Source organism: Lycium barbarum, chromosome 12 (assembly GCF_019175385.1).
Source record: "Lycium barbarum isolate Lr01 chromosome 12, ASM1917538v2, whole genome shotgun sequence".
Lineage (NCBI taxonomy): Eukaryota > Viridiplantae > Streptophyta > Magnoliopsida > Solanales > Solanaceae > Lycium > Lycium barbarum.
The window spans coordinates 81,882,430-81,902,514 of NC_083348.1; the positions used below are offsets into that span (position 1 = coordinate 81,882,430).

General features: G+C 32.7%; 2 protein-coding genes across 2 annotated transcripts; both read left to right on the forward strand.

Moving 5' to 3' along the window:
* The first annotated feature begins 8,766 nt into the window (after positions 1 to 8,766).
* On the forward strand, positions 8,767 to 12,117 carry LOC132624967 (senescence-specific cysteine protease SAG39-like). The gene is made up of 3 exons (XM_060339726.1): positions 8,767 to 9,338; positions 10,675 to 10,941; positions 11,610 to 12,117. Exons 1-3 carry the CDS (start codon positions 8,879 to 8,881, stop codon positions 11,933 to 11,935), a joined length of 1,053 nt encoding a protein of 350 aa, XP_060195709.1. The 5' UTR covers positions 8,767 to 8,878; the 3' UTR covers positions 11,936 to 12,117.
* Positions 12,118 to 14,581: 2,464 nt separating this feature from the next.
* On the forward strand, positions 14,582 to 17,804 carry LOC132622199 (transcription factor bHLH30-like). The gene is made up of 2 exons (XM_060336758.1): positions 14,582 to 15,583; positions 17,098 to 17,804. The coding sequence occupies exons 1-2, from the start codon at positions 15,329 to 15,331 to the stop codon at positions 17,560 to 17,562; spliced, it is 720 nt and encodes a 239-aa protein (XP_060192741.1). The 5' UTR covers positions 14,582 to 15,328; the 3' UTR covers positions 17,563 to 17,804.
* Positions 17,805 to 20,085: the final 2,281 nt, after the last annotated feature.

A 20,085-nucleotide genomic window follows, 5' to 3' on the forward strand; every position in this document is an offset into this window, starting at 1 on the left:
GGTGCCTAACTGCATGTGATCAAGCGAACCACATGGCTTGCTGAATCAACATGGGACGTGTACCAATGCGAAATATAAGTTAAATCATGAAAATCTACCTATAGCATGAATTAAGTAATCATAATCCTGAAAATACTATTTATATCATGAATGCAGGAATAGTTTGAAAACATAGTAAGGTAGCCAACAAGGCTAACCCAATTGAATATCTGACATGAAAAACTGAACTAGTCTATGAAACCTCTGACATGAGTCTGACTGCTAAACTGTTTATTGGGACAAGGCCCCTGGTACACCTTAACTGCATAAACTGATATAAACATGAAATTAAGCTAACACCTCGAATGAAGTGGGGCTCACCAATAGCTGATACGTGTAAACCTAACGAGCAGATCCGTCGTCCTGTAAATCAATACCTGCATCGTGAAATGCAGGCCCCGGGGCAATAGGGACGTCAGTACACTTGAATTGCACTGGTATGTAGAACAACTGAATGAATAAACATTGTACATGAAATAATAGAACAGAAACTGAAACTATAAGCTGAACATGAACATGAACATGAACATAATCTGACATGAATATAATATAACATAAGTAAAACATTATTAAATGGAAGAGCCTTAGTATAACCAACATGTAACCACCACATGAGCACGTGGCATTTGATCTTTGCCCGATCAGCTAAGCCATATCATACCTTGCTGGGGTACGAGACATGAACATGACATGAATGGATCCATAAATAACCCGCAATAGGTAACATGAAGGAATCATCCTAACTGGGCGGAACGATCCTTATCCTACGTTGGCAACGTAGTTTCAGTATTAAATCTTCTCAGTAATCTATGCAACTCTCAAAACATGAAGATGAATATAGTTGACTTAAAAGCCCATGGATTTCATCAACATGACTTATAAACATGATTGGTAAGTGTAACATAACATGAATTTAGATATATAGTATAACTTGTATGAAACATGGAAACTTGGAGGATTTCATGGAATTAAGTATAATGATTCATAACTTTCATTTAAAAACCCATGAAATTCAAAACATGGGTGTTCATGGATTACAGATAGATTCATGGTAACCGAAATGATATTCATGAATACAAGTAACGGAAACATGGTTGAACATGATGGTGTGTATATATATATATATATATATATATATATATACATGGAATTAAGTATAATGATTCATAACTTGCATTTAAAAACCCATGAAATTCAAAACTTGGGAGTTCATGGATTACAGATAGATTCATGGTAACCGAAATGATATTCATGAATACAAGTAACGGAAACATGGTTGAACATGATGGTATGTATATATATATAATCTTGCACCTAGGATTCATCATAAACTAATACATCATTTCTAACCCAGAGGGAAATCGTACTATCATGGATTACACGTGGCTTGGAGAAGAACAATGGTGTTCCCGTACGTTGATAGAAGCCCTGCATACCTTAATCGCTTCAAAATTTGCAACAACGTTTGTATCTTGAAGAAGAAACCCAAAAGCTTGAACCTTGAACCTTGAGATGGGTTTTCTTGAAAACCCTAGGTTAGAAACAAAGGATTTCTACATAGTATTCATGTGTATGTGTTAGAATTCACTTGAAATACTTAAGAGTGACTTACCTTGATGTAAGAGGATGAGGAGATGAGAGGAGAGAACTTCGTGTTAGGGCTTGAGGAGAATGAAAAATATGGAATAAAAGACTGAAAACGTGAATTTATATTGTTCAGTCGGTAGGACTTTTAGTAAAAATGACCATAAATCAGTTCCAGTGGCTTGGTTTTCTCAGGCTCCTTATACAGTACAAAAGACGGTCAGTAGAATATTTTACGGTACAAAGTACGATCCGTGAAACTTGTACGGACCATAAAACCCACCGTAAATCAATAACAGTGGGCTGGATTTTCTGAGGTCCAATTACGGTACAATTTATGGCCCGTAAATCATTTACGATTCCTAAAACCTAGCGTAAAACGTTGATCACCGTACTGAAACAAATTTTAATCCTAACACTCCCCGTCTTGATTTTCTAACTCCTGAATCATGCATAAGGTTCAATTTAAAGGTACGAAGTGTTACAAAAGTATTGGAGAAAAAGAAGGAAAAGTCGAGCTCATAAAATTTTGTGTCACTAGGGAATCGAACTCACATTTCACCAACAATACACCTTAATTTCAGGCTCTAAACCAAAGCACCCACCCCAATTTTGGTATGATGGGTGCTATTCAGTCAATATATCCGAATTTAACGATATTTCTATATAATGATATATAGTTCACGTTTCGGTCAATGGGTGCTCGAGCACTCGGAACACTATACGTGGGTCAGCCCCTGAATACTATGCAAAATCGAGGGTAATTTATATTGTCAATCGTCATTCATTTCAATGTTTTTAGATTTTTTCAACAACATCGGCTTGATTTAAATTCACTTTTCATATTTGAAATTCAAAACTCAAATCTTCAAGTTTGCAATAATTGTCATTTTTAGATGGTGTTGTATTTTACCTTATGTGATCATGTATATAAGAGTTTTGACGAAAAAAGAAATCAAGTTTTTCCAGCAACAACCACTTAATTTAAGACTTACTTTTCATGGTTGAAATAAAAGACTGATTCTTCAAGTTTCAACAATGATGAGTTATGCTGGAAATCTTTAAGTAGCTATGGATGCAAAAGAGAAATTAAAAATGTAGTTACGCCCTAAATGACATTCTGTAAATAGGTTGCCTCGTACCCAAATTTTCTGATTCATTAAAACAACATAAGTACCGTTGAACTAGTCTAAAATTTATAGTTATATACTTGTATTTTCGAAATGACGAGACTTACAACAATTAACTAATGTGTTTGCTAGCTATTTGATTATTTAATTTACCCCATTTATGTATTTTGATTTGTTATATAAGTAATTATAATAACATAATTTAAGAAAGAAAAGAAAATATAATAATATTCAAATTTATAAAGAGGTAGATATTGATAATTAAGAGGGTGAAATAGATAATTGAAATGGGAAGAGGATGATATTTAAAATTTAAAGTTGGAGAAGAAGTTTGATGCTTTACAGAAAAGTCAGAGGGAGAAAATAATTTTCACCCTTAAAAAGATAGTAGATTAAGAAATCATAATTTAGTCATATAATACAATTGTTATGCATATTACATAATTGAATAAAGTATGTCTAGCAACCTAACATGTCGAGATCGACGTTGCCCTATAACCTCAAAGCTCAGTTGTAGCCTTCCTTCGAATTTGGAGTCTTTCGAGGAAATTTTGGAGAGCCCTAATAACTTAGTAGTAAAAACGTTATAACGTTAACCTCTTTATCAGGTCAGAGAGATAACTAGAACAAAAGTTGATTATATTGTTGGCTCGTAATGACATTTTCTTGAAATTTAATCATCTTTAAAAAAGAATTAGATTCCAATTTTTCGTTCCGCTTCTTCCTTGAAAACAGAAAAGTAGACAAATATTATAAGTGATGTTCATGCCCATAGACATAATGCTGCCTCTCAAATTTTGCACATTAATACTATAAAAAATATTTACTCAATCAGTTTATTTATAAATTTATGCTACAAATAAGTTCATACGATGAACATATTTCAAACCGGATAGATTAGTTAATAGCCTATCAACCAAAGGCTAAAATACTGATAGTGCAATTAATCTTTGCATTATCAAATATATCAATTAAATTCAATTCTAAGTTTATCATCCAATTTCTTCTTCTCCTCCTCCTCTCTTTTTTCCGTCTTTCCTACCCTTTCTAGTATATGGATACTGACACATGCTTTTGTTAATCAATTGCTTATAGTTAAGAAAGTCCTTAGATGCTAACTGACAGGTGAAATAACATTTAAAGCATTTATAGCCATCTATTTACAATAAGTATTATGATGAGGTATTACAAGTAAGTCACTATGAGTACAAATTAGCTTAGATTAGTCTTGCCTTTATTATGCATCATATGAAAACGAATTGGCCGCCTTTTTTCTGATGACATTAGACTTGAGAGTCACACATCAATTGTAAATATTTCTTCTAGTCGATATTGCACGTCATCATGTCTCCTGATCAAGACATTATTCTTTATTATCTTTTTTATTTAAAGGAAGATTCTAGTTTCCTTAATATTTCGTCCGTTTTAATTCATTTGTTTTACTTTTCTTTTCTAATTTATTTAAAGAAAATGCCATATTTCATATTTAACAAGTTCTTAATTCAATATTGAGTTCACCATAATGATTGATATGTGTACAAAATTCAAAAGATATTTTTAATTCTCCTATGTTTTATGCACCTTTTTTAAGTTCATAAAATTCAAAACTCTCTTTTATATTTTTTTTTTTAAACTTTGTACATAAGCAAACTAAGACTTGTAATGGAACGAAGGAGTATAATTTAAAACTTGGTCGTAGAAACAGATAAAATTTAAAAGATTCCATTCAAATCACTCATATATCATTATCACTATCTTTTTCTGTTAACGGATGACTAGGGGTAAATTTTAGCTTGTGGCTAATCGCGCAATAGAGTAAGACGTTATAATGCTTTGCATTTAGAGGAGACATAAATAAAATAGCCACCATATATAACAAAACAAGTGATCTCACAACCCCTAACAAATGAAATGAAGTTACCGAAACTTTCTTTCATAAATTAGAGCCGATAGCTTCCAAATATTCCAAACTTTTGGGGTCTACTTTTCGTAGATATGTTTGCTTCTATCAATAGATTTCTTTTACTTCTAAGGAGGAACTTTTGGGGTCTACTTTTCGTAGATATGTTTGCTTCTATCAATAGATTTCTTTTACTTCTAAAGAGGACCACCCTTAGTCTTACACGGATTCCATGATAACGAGTGTTTTGTATTTGGCCTTTGTAAAGTTATCCGATTTTGCTGACCAAGAGATTCTGATAAGAACTATTTGATTCCATATAAAGAAGCATGGATATTTTGTATTTGTCGTTTGTGTGAATGGCTATATTCAGTTCACAGTTCTCACTCAAAACTCAATCAAAAGATCATCTATTATGTGAAAGAAATTGTGTACGTACTACTCCCTCCATTCCAAAATAAGTGTCTCTTTTAGCTCATGCACACCCCTTAAGAAATTGCTCACTTCTAGAAAATTAGGAGTGTTTTTACTAACTTATTTCTAATTAATGCTTAGAAAAGGAAAAATTATTTAATTATTCTTGGTAATAAATAAGGGTAAGTTTGGAAGAATATAATTAATTTCTTCTTGAAATCCTAAAGTGTCACTTATTTTAGAATAAAATAAAAAGGCTAAAAGGACACTTATTTTGGAATGGAGGGAGTAATTTGTTTACCAAAAGATTCTTAGAACTATTTGATTCATGGGGAAGCATGAATATTTAATATTTGTATATATTGTGTGTGTTCATGGATATATACAATTAACTACCGTCACTCAAAAGTCAGAGATCCTCATGTGAAAGGAAATTGTAACGTATGAAAATCCTCTCTGAATAGGGAGACTCCAATTTAGAGTTATAAGCCAAGATTCAAGAGAGCAGGATCATTTTAGTTTTCGTGGATAAAGCTAAAATACCGGGAACTCATTTTTTCTTTTGACCCAAATTAAATAATTGGGTAATAATTTATGACGTGACCTAAGCTAATTGAAAAAATTAGGTCGAATGGCTATTTTTTGAGCCCGCAATCAAAGCCACTGTCTCAAATGTAATTAACAAGTATAGACTTTTTAATGCAAAAATAACACCTAGAACTCTAGCACAATGATGAAGTTTGAACTTACAAATGTCCAAACTCTAGGTAGGGATTTTTCATTGAGTTTGAAACAAAGATCACGATAAAGTTTTAAAATAGGTACCATGAGTGATTTTAAAATAGATGCCATGAGTGAAATAGATACCTTAAATAATATGAAAATAATTATTTCATCCATGATATCTCTTTCGAACTCAAAAGACAATGTCATGGAAGATTGAAATTCCATATATAGCTAATGAGACCGAAAGAAACTAAGAAGTGCTTCATGCTTTAAAGTTCTCATTGCCAAATTATTCTCAGCATGAAGTTAGCTTTCCGTGTCAAACATCCCTACCTAGTCAACATTTTCCAAGCTACATATGCATGAAATGTGATATACACGATAATTTAAGTTGCTTGTTTAACCGTTAGGCATGTCTCTAGCTAGCAATTTAATCAATCATTGATCAAGTCAAAACTCTTCTACTAATGAGTTTCATGGCGATGGTTTCCTATAATATATATAGTCCAACATGTCCACTAATAGGATGAGATCATCAGCAGCTGGTAACTGTATACTGGGTTCCACTTGGATAGAAATTAGAATCATTAGCATTTTCCATCTTAGTACATTCCTCAATAACCCAAATTCATTTTTTCTTCTAATTAGCACTAGTGTGATGGAAATAGAGAACGTGACTGCTGAAAAGAAGAAGATAAAGATTGTTTTTTTTACCGCTCTGTCCTCCTTTACTAATCTATTTATATAATAAAGTTAGGCATAAACAATATAATGTGACACTTTTCTATGGCCTCCAATGGCATTTATCTTTTATTTCCTTTTTTAACATTTTCATTTCTTAACATAATCTACTAATTAATTGGATTAATAAGAAACTCATAAAGTAAATAGTCTAAGTAAATATCCCTTTCCAAAGAATCAGCCCACGTAGAACTATGCAAATAAAGTCTAATTAACTCTCTCATTCAACCCACGTAAAGCAATAGGCAGTGAGACATTAAATTTGTCTGTAATATAACCTAAAACCGTTTCTTTCCCCAACGCAACTCATTGCTCACTTTCGTTGTACAATTCTGGGGTTAAAAAGAAACTGTAGCGTTCTTTTTGGCACCATTCACATGAAGCTTTTTAAATTATAATGATTTTAATGTGTATTAATTCTTGATAATAATTACTCTAACAATTCATTCCTCTACCTCTTTCTACTCTATTTTTTTGCACTATATATAGATTGGAAGTGAATTTCTTGCATGATGTAATTTGCCTACTCTGACTTTTTTTTTCATTGAATTTTAATACCATATTTTTCTTTCAGAGTATAATATTAATAGGAATTATTTGTTTATTTTGATTACTATTTGTTGGTTGTGGGATGCTATTAAAACCAAGAAAATTGGAGAGTCAATAAGTTTGGATATGATCTTTATTGACGAAAAAGGTACTTTAGTACATGCTTCTTATTATTTTATATAATATTTTCTTCTGTTACTTTTTGATTTATAATTTATATGCTTTTAGATTATTTTTTTCGAGTGCAAAGCACATAGTTGTTTGTAACAAAAAATAGTTGGATGTTCAGTCAAATTAGATACCCCGAAAAAATTATTAGTCATGGACACCATATAATAAGGGATGGTAGAACTACTTCTCATCTTTCTGATAGTTTCGAAGATTGACTTTTTAGTGAATACTCTGTTCTTTAGGAAAAGACAAGGATAAACCACAGAGGAAGAGACATGGGAGCAGCTGGTACCAGTATCACCATCCATTACCATTAGCGTATTTCATTTCGATGAACACTCTTTACAAGGCTTACATAGGATGATAGCAATAATTAATTGAGCTGGCTTTCATAATTATTATCCCCTTTTTTCAAACTTTAGTTAATTCCATGAGCTTATCATATTAAGATTAGGTAAGTCAAGAAAGATTTGTAGGCTTTCGATGTTTAATTTCTTTGAGATATGGAATAGTATTATCTTTCTCTACATGTTTTGCTCCAAAGAAATATCACGTTTTTTTTATTGTTTATAGAAGTCTATTTCATTTTAAAAAGTTGTACATTTTGTAAGGATTTAACCAGATCTCAGATCTCGCAAGAGTACTATCATATTGTTGATATATATATATATATATATATATATATATATATATATATATATATATATATATAATCAAAATGAAAATGAATTACAAAGTTATTTTCTCATTGTGTTTGTGTGGGGTGGGGGGGGGGGGGGGGGAGGGGGGAGGAGAGGGGAGGAGATTAACAATATTTTTGTGAAGACTTAGGAGGAAGGAGGGCATCAGTGTAATCTAAAAGCAACAATTTCATTTAAGGGATGTATGTATTACTACAACCATTCCATTGTGTTAGGCCTTTTCGATATGTTATCGATTAGATGATTATAGTTTTTAAGATCTTAACAAAAGTAGTTGAGATTCGATTTATTAAAGTCTCATTTGTTAAGTAATCTCAAATTTTTTATGTTCTATTCAGATGTGAGTAAGTGTGCGAATAAATCTTGAAATTAGTATTAACATTGTGAGTTGCTAACATGAGAAATTATCTATATTTGCATATCAATCAATAAATACAATGTGGAGTTTACTATACTACCCCTATTTATTAAATATTTTTTTAGAATTGAGCAATATTAAAGAGGACTACTTATTTATTGCTAAGGGCATAATTGGAAATACTTGCCACTTTTTGTTTTGAATTTCTAAGATGACACTTAATTTGGGACAATTTTCTTTTACTAGACTCTTATTTTGGGACGGAGGGAGTAATTAATAAGCGCTACTAAAAAAATTCAGCAATCGAAGTAGTAATATGCAACAATTTCATGCTAAGCACGATAACTGATTTAACTGATCTTGTTCCATCCAAAAGTGTCTGAATCAGAAAATTGTGCAAGAAACCTAAATTGCATGTCTTTATCTATGCAACACCAACAGGAGATTCAACTTGTATGGATTGATCTTGCCTATAAATACCTCTGCCATGCATGCTTTAATATTCATCCAAGAAAATCTTTCATACTATTTGTTTCTTCATAATAATAACTAGTAGTATTTCATAATGGCTTTTGCGAACCTTAGCCAATACCTTTTCTTAGCTTTGTTCTTCATAGTTTTGGGACTGTGGAACTCTCAAGTAGCTTCATCACGTCCTATTAACTATGAGGCAAACATGCGAGCTAGGCATGAGCAATGGATTGCTCGTCATGACAAAGTTTACAAAGATTTGCTTGAGAAAGAAATGCGTTTTAAAATATTCAAAGAAAACGTGGAACGTATAGAAACTTTTAATGCAGATGAAGATAAAGGATACAAACTTGGCGTTAATAAATTTACTGATCTCACAAATGAGGAATTCCGTGTGTTACATACCGGTTACAAGAGGTCATCACATCCTAAGGTGGTGTCTTCCTCAAAGCCAAGAACACATTTTAGGTACGCTAATGTGACAGACATACCGCCAACATTGGATTGGAGAAAGAAAGGTGCCGTTACCCCTATCAAGGACCAAAAAAATTGTGGTAAGTACATGAATTTGCTAATATTATCTCTATTTAATAGACTCGCCACGTTCCTTAAGAAAGCAACTAATTAAGTGCTCCATAAACGTATAGAGTTGAACTTTTTCCTATTGGACAAAATCCTAGTTTTGACTCGGATTTTGTTCCTTGAATTAGTTGATAACAAAATGTAAGCCACTATATGTTAGTCAAGATTTTTCCTGCACTCTTTTTACATTCTAGCACCACCCCACCTTCCAAAATAACTATTCTGTTCGTCCCAATTTACGTGACACAATTCAAATTTCGATAGTTAAACTAGTTTCTTTTTAACACTATATTTCAAATATTTTTTGGGTTAAAAAACAAAGTTGAGTAACTTTTTGAGTAAATTATCCTTTGTTCAGTGGCCATCTGAAATACTATCTTCTATATTTTCATATGTATTTTAAATACTTTGAATTGTTAATTATTGTGACTTATGATATTTTTTACGTAGTTTTCAAATATGTAAATTTTATTTTAAAATTCTTGGTCCGAATTTACCCTGAAAACTAAGAAGCTTGACTATCGTAAATCCGAATGGTGGTGCGACATAAACGGGGAGAGAGGGAGTATCCAGTAGGGGTGGGCGTTCGGTTCTTCGGTTCGGTTTTTTTAAACTTCGGTTCGGCTATTTCGGTTTCGGTGTTTTGAAGGTGGACACCGAACACCGAACCGAACTAGTTCGGTTCGGTTCTTTCAGTTTCAGTTTTTTGAAGTTTGGTTCGGTTTGGTTTCGATTTTTTCAATTCGGTTTTTTTGATATGCATGAACATGCAAAAACACCAATCGTATGTTTTGCCCTTTCCTATGAACATTGAATCATAAACAAAAATTCAATGGTAAACCAGTAGCCATTTTTATGTTTGGTAGCACCAAACCAGTAGCCAAAAATTACATAAACCAGTAGCCATTTAATATTTTTTGGCTAATATATAAAATTTCGGTTTAAACCGAAAACACGAAAAACCGAACTCTAAAACCCGAACATCGAACCGAACACCAAAATTTCTGAAAACCGAAACCGAAACCGAACCGAAAACCCGAAAAACCGAACACCAACCAAATTAATTCGGTTCGGTTCAGTCCGGTTTTTGGGTTTTCAGTATTTATGCCCAGCCTAGTATCCAGTACAACTGTATGTGTTTCAGAGTGTCAAAAACAGGGGAGGAATTTCCATTTCTTTGTGACAGTGTCAAAACATCATTTTATTGAAATTTCCGAAAAGGGCAGCTTGCTTCTTTTAAAAAAAACTCACTTGTCCTTTCAATTTGTAGCAATATATAAATTTGTTGCTACTATGCAAAACACACAGGTTGCTGTTGGGCGTTTTCTGCAGTAGGTGCAATGGAAGGGCTACACCAACTGAAAACAGGAAAGTTAGTCCCTTTATCAGAGCAAGAGCTTGTAGACTGTGATGTTGAAGGTGAGGATGAAGGTTGCAGTGGTGGACTATTGGACACTGCATTTAAATTCATTATGAAAAACAAGGGCCTCACTACAGAAGCTAACTATCCATACAAGGCAGCAGATGGTGTCTGTAACAAGAAAAGGTCAACTGTTTCAGCTGCCAAGATTACAGGTATATATATGGGTGTTATATCTAGCCCATGATAATATGAAAAATGGCTTCAATTTGGGTGAGTTAGGTTCTGGCCCATTGTTTAATCCAATTGACCTGCCAATTTTGAAACATGCAAATTAGAAAATTTGCACAACATTATTTAATGCACAACCACTTTTTTAAAAAATTCTGCATCTATACTTTATAGCCAGTTAAGGATTTTTAGCATTTAAATCACCATTATTACAAGCCTTGAAAAAGGATCTTGAATTTCGAATATGAAAATTGAGTTTAAATCAAGTGGTGTTATTGGAAAAGCTTGAAAACATCGACAGGAATAAGTATTGTAGTTCAAGTGTCAGAAAAAACTACTTTCAATTTAGATTTGGAACATATATGTGTGAAAATTCAGGAAAAACTGCTGAAAGTTTGCTACCAAACTTCAGACGCAAATTTTTGCAACTTCAGTTGCGTATGCCTGAAGTTGGCTCAAAGTGGTTAAATTTGCAAAATTTTATACATCAAGGCTTGGGCTTAAATGATGGTTCCAAAATCGACTACTATGCACTTGCCCCAGCAAATTAACATTGGATGGTTTATGACCCAACCTATTTATCAACTTAACATGTTTAAACCCGTCCAGATATAGTTCAATCCGCCCATTTAACACTAATGGCTAATTACAGGATACGAAGATGTGCCAGCCAACAGCGAGAAGGCCCTTTTGCAGGCTGTAGCTAATCAACCAGTATCAGTGGCAATCGATGGGAGCAGCTTCGATTTCCAGTTCTATTCAAGTGGAGTTTTCAGCGGATCATGTAGCACTTGGCTTAACCATGCTGTTACAGCAGTGGGATATGGTGCTACAAGTAATGGTACAAAATATTGGATTATAAAGAATTCTTGGGGCAGTAAATGGGGCGAAAATGGATATGCACACATGAAAAGGGATATTCATGATAAAGAAGGCCTTTGTGGACTTGCCATGGACGCTTCTTATCCCACTGCCTAGAGGAAATTAACTATCCTTAGTTTTTTAAAGTACTTTTCAACCATGTTTACATGTGAATACGTTGTGGGTTTGAAGTAGACTATGATTAAACTGTCCATAGTTATAGCACTTAAAAGGTGCCAGCTTCTAAATTGTACATTTTAATGTTCATCATGTGAAATATATGATTGTTATTGCCTAAATTTGAGTTGAGTTATCACGGCTTTCGATCCCTTGCAAGTTGCAACAACAATATGTGTGTATGAAATTAAATTAATGGGCCATCATTTGAAAGGAGATGGGCATCAACTACTCAACTATATAGATCTATGGGCTGCACTTTGCTGCTTAATTGTCTATTGCTGAAACTTGAATTACATCCACTCTATGAACTAAAATTGGGAATGAACTTACTAGAACTATCTCTTTTGTTAGTACCTATAAAGGTTCTGCTCATCTTTTAGTGCTATTACGTACATATTTCATAGTATTTGAAGGAGGGAAAGAAGGCCAAATGCACAACTCGCAAAAAATTTATAGTATAGACTATAAGTCTATAGCGAGATATTCAATTCAACATCTAGTCTTGATTTTAAAGCAGTTCTGAATATACAGTGGGAGAAAATGAGGCATTTGCCTTTATAGCTTAAAAGTGATCAGAATAATTCGATATTATACTTGTACTGATATATAACTAACTCGAACTCTAATAATTAACTAACTAAATAATATTGCTAACCCTCAACTCTCTGTTCCATGCACCATGATAATTAACTAGCTATAAACGGTAATAATTTTCTAATGAGTATTTAACAGTGGCGGAGCCGGGATTTTTCCTTAAGGGGTTCAAAATATGAAGAATTAAACACACGAAGAAGCTAAAGGAGGTTCAACATCTACTATATATACATAAAAAATAATTTTTATCATGTACAAATAGTATAATCTTTCGCCGAAGGAGGTTCGGATGAACCCCTAAACCCTACCTGGCTCCGCCCCTTATTGAGTGGGTACTAACTTTAACGCTGACTTGGTTTAGTCCAATCTTTTTTATCTCTTTATTGTTACTTTCTAAGTATCAAAGGCTATGTCATGGATAATGATATGTGAACAGCTTCAAAGCCTACCTGAAAAGGAAGTCTACCAATTAGAAGTAACGAAAACGTTTACGCCAGCCATTTTCAGCAGCTAAATATTTTAATACAATTATTTTAACTATCTCATCACTTCATGGTTAGCACTTAGAAGTTGCAATCCAGATTAATGGACTGTAACATGAACTTCAAAATGAACTAAAGCAATTAACTGTCGATCGAAAGGGTAATCAGAGATTTGAGAGTTGATTAATTGTGGGGCATATATTTAGGGGTTGCGTTCACTATAATTACATAGCTCTATTAGTTTTATGGATGTCTCAACTTTTATGGTTAATTGTTTAAGAGTCAATCAATCAATCGAGAATTGAGATTCTAAAACCAGAATACTTAAAATTTGACTCTTTATTGGTGAACAAGAAGAGATTTTGACTTTTAATAAAAAATAAAAACCTAACTTAAGTTTGACATTTTTGTATTTAGTTCTTTTTAAAAAAAAAAAGATTTTAAAGGTACACACGTTAATAGCTAAAAGGGTTCACAACTTCAAATACTTGTAAATGCATGAATGTTATGTTTTTAGACTTTTTTATGATGACCTACCGTTTCTTGTGGTTTTCGGTTTCGGACATATTCTGAATAATTTTAAATACTAGCCACTAGGGAAAGGCAATAAAGTAATACTCTATTGCAATATTCAACCTCTATTATTGCAATCTTCAACTACTCTAATGGCCGCTCGATTACAAGCTAATCGTATTCTAATCATAATTCGCACAGCTACGTTTTATTATATGAAACTGAAATGCTAAACCCTAATGACTTAGTGAGGTTCTAGACTGATCATTTGGAGATGACGTCTGAGAATTGAGAGTGTGAAAGAGACTAAGGATGGATGCAGGAGTTTTATTTTAGTACTCTTATTATCACCTAATTTTTTATTTATTTTAATTTTGTGCATTCTTTTTTTCCTCTTCATTAAATATTTGGAGATAAAGGTATGCAAATCTTTCAAATTACCATTGTCTCCATGAGTTATTCGGTAGTTAATTTTAATTATAACATAAATAATATCAATCAATTTTAATTATAACATAAATAATATAATTTGTAGCAATTATCGAACACATATGAATAGTCATCCTGCAGGGGTTCGTTGGATCAAGCTTGGACCAATTTTGAAGCTTGTCACTTTGGCTCACCAGATACAATTTGTCAAACTTCTATAGCAAAATCAGGTAGCGTATAATATATTATTTTTACAATTTCTAAGTTTTTTCATGTACAAAATGACGAAGAATTCATTTAAAAATATTTAATAAAGAGCCGCACATTTGATTCTCGAAAACAATAAATAACACCCTTTTTGGACCATAGGGGTTACATTAGAATTAATCAATGCACGTTATAATTAACCTTTCATTACATAGAAACACTGCACAATATTTCTTTAATAAGTACTTTTGTTCTACTTTTAAAGGTAAATGACAAGGGCTACATTTAAAATCATAAATACGTTCAACATTCATACCTTCATCCAATATCTTATATAGTTCATTTTACGGTCAACTTATTTGCATTTCTCCACATACGGATTCAAATTTATAATCCAATATACATTGTCTTTTATTTACAAAACATATTTTATTTATCTTTTTTTGCTCGAATTGGCAAATTTTCAATTCTCTATTTATATCATCAACTCCTATACTAAACACCATAAGCCATAGCAAGAGAAGTCAAAATTTTACTTGTGTCCTCTGTATCTAAAAACCAAGAAGATCAAAAAGTCTTGTGTCCACTTTGTCCTTTTCAACAACACACAAAATCTTTGTTTCTTTATCTGTATATTCATCGATTTCCTCAACAAGGTCAACCTCATATTCATCGAGATGCTGAAATTCAAGACCATTAGAAAGAAAATGTGGATGTTTTCTTGCTAATTTTGTCTTCCCAATAATTTGCTTAAAAGTTCACATTTAAATCTTCTAGTTTACCTCTTCTATGGCAGTTATGTCCAAAACTATCACAACTACCACTCTCTCTGCTGCCAACATTTGCTCATGTTTCACATTTTTCAAGATTGCCCCTCGAATGATCTCTTTCTGGTTTGCTCCTACAGGTCGTCCTCCTGGAGCTTGACCCTTTATTGTTTTTTCAATTTCCTCATAGTACTGTCAATTTGTTCTTGAATCCTAGTAACTAAATATCTTTGCTTTAATAACTTATGGTTTGTTTTGAGTCTTGTTTAATTGTGATATACCAACAATATACAAGAAAGACGTAAAGGTATTATATTTGTGTGCATAAGTTTGTTAGAATGAACTGTCAGATTTCTGGGAATTTAGGTGAGTTTTGTGAGAATGAGGCAAAAGGGGTTCCACAAAGTTTGGTGTTGGATAGTAAGAAAGGTGAATTGGTGAAGGCTAGTGGAAGAGTGGAAAAAAAAGTTGGAAAATCAGAGGGGAAAACTATTGCTGCATTGAAGAGCCATAGCGAGGCAGAAAGACGAAGAAGGCAGAGGATCAATGCTCATTTGACCACACTTCGCAATCTTGTGCCATCCTCTAACAAAGTAAGTTCTCCCTTTTGTTGACAATGGAGCTTTAAGGATGTTAGGAAATGACTTTTTAGATTACATGTCTGGTGCTTTTTATTGTCTATTTTTAGGTGAAAATTGGTTCTTATGTTGTTCCTATTATGATCATGCTACTGAGTCAGAATAAAGTTGTAAAAATATACTCTGTAATACTGCAACTTGAAATATGTGTCAGATAACGTGAGAATCAAAATTGTTGATAGGTCAGTTTTGTTTCATTTACTAACTCAAATAAAATCAAGCTTCTATAACATCCATGGTTGTGTTCCCAAACTCTCACATACCGAGGAAAGCAAGAAACAAATTTCATTTTTGGGTGCTTAAATCTTGAAGGATGAAACCATATTACTCTGTTTTGGCTGCTAGATCGATGAAGAATCTCTCCAAAATTTTGTCTTTGGTCAGTGATTCACTGGCCACTAAATCGAGGTTGACAAGATGTTTATAGCTATGTTGCTAGGAGTCTTCAAAAATGTTATTGCACTTATGTCGGATCCTCAAAAATGCACTATTTTAGGAGGATTCAACATGCATCCGCCAGCATTTTGAAAAGCTCAAGCAACATAAGTTTCCTTCGGCTTCTAGTAATTAAAAAATTCATTTATGTGCCTATCTGTGACTACCATTTCTAAGATTTATTATAGATATCCAGTTATTATTCATTTTCTTCTTTCTGTTTACTTTGTTTGTTCTAAGAGAAGAAGGTTTAGGAGGGTTACTTCTATGTAAAATTCAACATGTTTTAATTTGATTTGGTCCTCTCATAAAGTAGCTAGTTTCTGGAATAAAGGTCAAAGTTTTATTGAGAGCTTGCATATTGATGGAAACATAAAAGATTTTAAATTTCTGCTAGAATTTCATCACCAAAGTAAAGTCTTTGGCGGTTTGTCGGCTGTTTAAATTTTCATTTGATTAAGGTAATCAAACTGTAGAGTGCAAAGTCCGCTGGTGACTTCTATCTCTTGATCTATGCCAACACGTTTTCGATTGGTTCAATTATTAGTTATATTATTGTAAAGTAGTAGTTAGGACTGTTCTCTTTGTTACTTTTTGACTTGGTTCACCATTTAATTAGTTATATTATTGTTTTTTTAGTTATGTTATTGTAGTTAGTACTTTGGTGCAAAAACTGACAAGACCTTAACAACTACTTATGACTTAACCATTTGACTTAAACACAAATTTTCTATTAAGATAGTCATTTTCATGTTATCTACCATGGCCTAACTATTTCTATGAAGAAAGTTAGTCAATGAGTTTCTTGCATTGAGCTTCTACAGAAGGCATGGGGAGAGCTCGGGGTTCATCCGAACCTTCTTTATCTAAAAATTACACTGTATATATAAGGTTAAAATTATTTTTTATTTATATAGTAGATGCATCCCTTGGCTTCTTTGTAAGTTTATATTTTGGATTTTTTTTATATTTTGGATCCCCTTCGTGAAAATTCTGGCTCCACCACTGACCGAAGGTTAGAACTTTTACTTCAGATGGACAAAGCAGCATTGCTAGCTGAAGTAGTATGCCAAGTGAAACAATTGAAGGAAAGTGCAAGTCATGTTAGTGAAAGTTTCTTCATTCCATTGGACTCTGATGACATAAGAGTTGAAACAATTGCTGAAAATGCACATGGAACATGTTGTTATAGGGCATCCATTTGTTGTGAATACAGGCCTGATCTGTTGTCAGATTTAAGACAAGTTATCAATTCCCTTCATTTGAATTTGGTTAAGTCAGAAATATCAACGTTAGGAAGTCGAGTTAAGAACGAATTTGTCTTCACGAATATGATCGAAGGAGGACATGGTAATAGTGAAGATGGGGAAATTCTCTTATCCTCTGTTCGACAGGCATTTAGTTCTGTCCTGGATAAAGTTTCTGCATTTCCGGAATACTCAACCTATCCAAACAAGAGGCAACGTATTTCCTGCTTCGATTCTTCAAGCTTATTCTGATCACAGTTATCGCCACTTTAATAGCATTCAACAGCTTGTATATTATCTAGTATGACGTTTTTCATATTCTGTGTTATCAAATGACGGTTCATATGCGTTGGAACTTAATGTTACGAGCTACATCAGTGGCCTGACTATATATGTAAATAGATTGTTGTTACTTTGTCTTTGTACTTGCATGAAATGTGGATTTCTTATAAGGATGGCTATTGTGAATGATGAATGAGGTGATGTAGTATAAATTGCTTTGTGAAAATATTACTCCCTCCGTTTCAAAAAGATTATCCTCTTTTGACTTAGCACAAAGTTTAAGAAATAAAGGAAGGCTTTTGAAATGTGTGGTCCAAAACAAGTCTTAGATATTTGTGTGGCTATAAATCATCTCATTAAGTTAAATTGTTTCTAAATATAGAAAGGGGACAATCTTTTTAGGACAGACTAAAAAGGAAAGGAGGATAATCTTTCTGGGACAGAGGAAATAATTTTTTATGGATAACGATCATTTTAGCAGATAATAAGAAAGTTTATGAGATGCTGAACGAACTGAATGAAAGTAGGGGTGTTCATGGTCCGGTTTGACTCGATTTTTGGTTAAAACCAAACCAAACCAATTAAGTCGGATTTTTCTAATATTCAAACCAAACCAAACCATTATATTATAAATTCTATCGGTTTCGGTTTTTACGGTTTGGTTCGGTTTTTGCGATTTTTTTCGGATTTTAAGAACGTATTAATACAAAGAGCCTTTGAATCAAATGGTAACTAAATACGGCTTCGACCGTGATCCATTCAAATCTAAGAATCTTCTTAATTAATTCATTAACTTTATTCAGGTATAGGCCTATGACTATGAGTATAGGAATTACATAAACATAACATTTACCTTTCATGATTCTAGTTACCTCCCTACATATAGCCTTTTAATATTACGCAGCCCCTCCGAAATTTTCGTTATCTAGACCGATCGTGTTTATGAAGCATTGAGAAGAAAACACAGAAGTTAAAACAGAAAATGATAAACAGAAAGATAAGGTCATCTACCCAAACTTTTTAAATTCCAATTGCCATTTTCTTCCCTTTAATTTGTTACGGATAAAATGCTAGCTAATTAGTAGTAATTTGGCAAATTTTTTTTTTAATTTTACCTTAAACTTAAATGGCCTACACTTTTCTTTCTAATTATTTGAATTTGTATCGGACTTGGAATGAGCCAAAATTTTGAAGATATATATATATATATATATATATATAATATTTTAAATATGTATGTATCTATCATTTGGTTCGGCTTTTTTTGGTTTAACACCAAACCAAACCAAATCAAATGTTATCGGTTTTTTAAAATTTAAAACCAAATAATCAAGTCAAACCAAGCTTGTTTTCTGTTTCTTAAGTCGGTTTACCGGTTCGGATCGATTTTTTGGTCTCATTTGAACACCCCTAAATGAAACGCCTATTTAGGAATTTTGTTAGTTGGGTCCTCAGGGGTCTTGGCCATTGAAAGAAGTTTATTCAAAATTTGCAGGATTGGCCTTCGATGGGGTGGTTTTTAATTTTTGACCCTCAAATTGGTGGTCTTTGACTTTTGTCTTTAAGGGAGTTTTGAAAATCATGCCTTGCTATTTTTTTTTTAATTGAGCTGGAATTCAAACCCGTAACCTTGGAGTATTAGGCGAAGCAAAAAACTTAAAAACCGTCAATTTGAAGGACTAAAATTAAAGTCCATCCCAAATGAAGGCCAATCCGCGGAAAAAAAAAAAGAATTGAAACAATTATATGGGCCTTTTTCTTATAATCATAATTGTAAGGGCCAGCCGCTTTTCAGACCATTATTTGAAAAATAACCAGTATTTGAAAATTAGTTGAAAAGTAGCCACTTTAATGTGCAAATACCCTGATGATGTCATATGTCATAGATTTCAAACTTAAGCAAGTGAAAAATCCAAGATACTATTTTTGTAATCCGTGAAACTATAAATTAAAAAATAGGTGAAAATTCATGACGAGAGTGTCCTGGATTTTGTCCAGAATACTGCGATGGAGTTTTACTTTTTAAGTTCGAAATCTATTACAATGTTGTGAATAAAAATTGGCTATTTTAATGGTTATTTTCCAATTATAACTCTGGGAAATAACATTGTTTAGATTTTACCCGGTTAGCTACTCTCTTTTTTATTTTTTGAGAAAATTACACTTGTCACAGTTTTAGTTTTATGCACATAAATAGCATAACTTTTAAAATTCTTCAAAACGAGCAGATTTATTACATTTATCACATATTCATAAAGTATGCTTATAATTAATAATCCTACTAAAATAGGAATTCAATCTTATTCTCTCTCTTTATTATGATTTATGTATCTTCCTTAACTGGGAGAATGACGTATATATACGTAAGAATAGGTATATTTACGAAATATGACAATACTTTTTAGTTTACAAAACATAACGATAAATTTTTTACAAAACATATACGAAAATTTTCGCTCAAAAATGTGTATGAAAACTGTATGAAATGTGTAT